This window comes from Nomascus leucogenys, unplaced genomic scaffold (genome assembly GCF_006542625.1).
Source record: "Nomascus leucogenys isolate Asia unplaced genomic scaffold, Asia_NLE_v1 000946F_67128_qpd_obj, whole genome shotgun sequence".
Taxonomy (NCBI): Eukaryota; Metazoa; Chordata; class Mammalia; order Primates; family Hylobatidae; genus Nomascus; species Nomascus leucogenys.
In genome coordinates this window covers 39835-42050 of record NW_022097619.1, presented here as the reverse complement: position 1 = coordinate 42050, position 2216 = coordinate 39835, and the positions used below count along the sequence as shown (strand labels likewise).

At 44.7% G+C, this 2216-nt stretch overlaps 1 gene segment (V, D, J or C); it reads left to right on the top strand.

Moving 5' to 3' along the window:
* The first annotated feature begins 998 nt into the window (after window positions 1–998).
* On the top strand, window positions 999–1826 carry LOC115834309. The segment is given in 2 exon segments: window positions 999–1047; window positions 1417–1826. Coding segments are annotated over 2 exon segments (459 nt in total).
* The last annotated feature ends 390 nt before the right edge of the window (window positions 1827–2216 follow it).

The window sequence follows — 2216 nt, the reverse complement described above, 5'->3', positions numbered from 1 at the left end:
GACTCGTGGCTGTGGCCACACCACAAACAGGCTGGGGGAGACTCAGGTCTCTCTCAGAGTTGACAAAGGCCTGAGAGGACCTCATTCCACACAATAGGAAGACTGTGTAGAAAGAGTTTTCTTAAACACCACCCAGAAAAACATCATTCAACTTATTTCTCATTCGTTCTCATCATGAGCCTATGAAATTCTTCTCTTTTGAGAGATCCCTCTGGTTAATCTGGTATAGGTGAAATTATTATAATGGGATATATTCCAGGTTCAACAATTGCTCATCAGGAATTCTATATTCACTGCCTGAGGCATAAAATTCCTGCCCCATTTCCTCTTACTCAAGCTGGGCTCTTGGCTCTAAATGTAGAGACTCACATCATTCTCTCCCTGTGAGGCCCTTGGACAGACTGCCCTAATGAGGCTCACTCACCCGGTGCCAGGGGAGGGAAGATCCCAACACTTGCATCGAACATTCTTAAACAGTTATCCTGGAAACAGCAGATACCAGACAGCTCTTGAAGTGGCTCAAGACCACTTTTTATTTGTAGGCTCTCTGCGTGTCAGTGCTTGTGGGGATGGGGCTGTTTCTTTCTGTAGACTGACTAGAAGGGAGTCATGTAGAATGGCATTCACCTTCCAGAGATGCATCCTAGGATGCATTTCTACATTTCTACATCATCAGGGTCCTTCTGCTTTCTCGGTGTGGCATGCACTACACAGTGTTTCCCAGCCCAAGGTTCCAACTTCCACTGCAAGATCCTTATTCACATCAGTATAGGCAAATATGACTTCATCTTTCTTTGTCTTCCTTCAAAGGACAGTTGATGTCACATTGCTCACAGGACAAACACACGCCTACCCCACTGGCTCCTTCCAAACCCCTGCATCCACCAGAGGATTTGTATATTTTCCCCTAGGAAGGACCTTCTCTTGTCAGTCTGAGATAAAAGCTCAGCTACAACCTTGCCTTCACTGATCAGGACTCCTGTATTCAATTTCTCAAAATGAGGCTCTCTGCTCAGCTCCTGGGGCTGCTGATGCTCTGGGTGCCTGGTAAGGACAAAAGGAGATGAGTGTAGAGTATGCGGTGGAAGGATGAGCTCTGGGACTCCACAGTGTCCCATGCTTATTCTAACCAAGTGTTAGAGGTGGACGGCCTATGTTTCAGGGAAGGGAATTTATAATTTGCTCTGTGAATAATTAGAAACCATCTGAAAGGAACAACGACCAGTACTCTGAATAATATGTTGAAAAATAAAGGAGTCTCTTGTACCTAGTAAATAATGGGCTCATTGTTAAAAGTTTATTTTTTATGATGTGAATCGAAATTATTTTTTTAAAAAAATCAATATTATAAGCAAAATTACAAAAGATGCTCATAATGTTTGTACATGACCTTGTACTTTACTCTCATTGGTTCAGGATCCAGTGGGGATATTGTGATGACCCAGACTCCACTCTCCCTGCCCGTCACCCCTGGAGAGCCAGCCTCCATCTCCTGTAGGTCTAGTCAGAGCCTCCTGAAGAGTAGTGGATACACCTATTTGCGTTCGTACCTGCAGAAGCCCGGCCAGTCTACACAGCTCCTAATCTATTTAGTTTCCAATTGCGCCTCTGGAGTCCCTGACAGGCTGAGTGGCAGTGGGTCCGGCACTGATTTCACACTGAAAATCAGCAGAGTAGAGGCTGAGGATATTGGCGTTTCTTACTGCATGCAAAATCTACAAATTCCTTCCACGGTGCTACATCCTCAGAAGGAAACTTCCTTGCTGGGGTTGTCCAGCTGCTCACATGCACTGCTTTTCTGGGTAGGAGCGCATCTGGGCCTCTGAGTTTGCAGAAGTGGAGGCTGTTGGAGATCTCAGGGTGGGAGTTTGATGCTAAGGACTCTGGCCCATGAATCCTCCATTGTACCTCAATCTCATATGTTAAGGCCACCTAGGAATGGCATCAGCAGTAGGAGAATTCAGTTGACCACATGCCCTGTGAGCAAGCAGCTATGATGAAAAAAGAGTGAACAAAATCTTATCCTCACCCTCTCTGTCTTGCCCTCATTTTTCAAATACATTTGGTTGGCAGAATAAGCAGTCCATAGATGCAGATTAGTGATAACACAAGGGGAACACATTTTGGAAATTGCCAGTTTAGGGTATATCTTATACAAGAAAATACTTGGTCATATTGAGATACTGATTTTGTCCCACTATACCAAGTTTGTATCT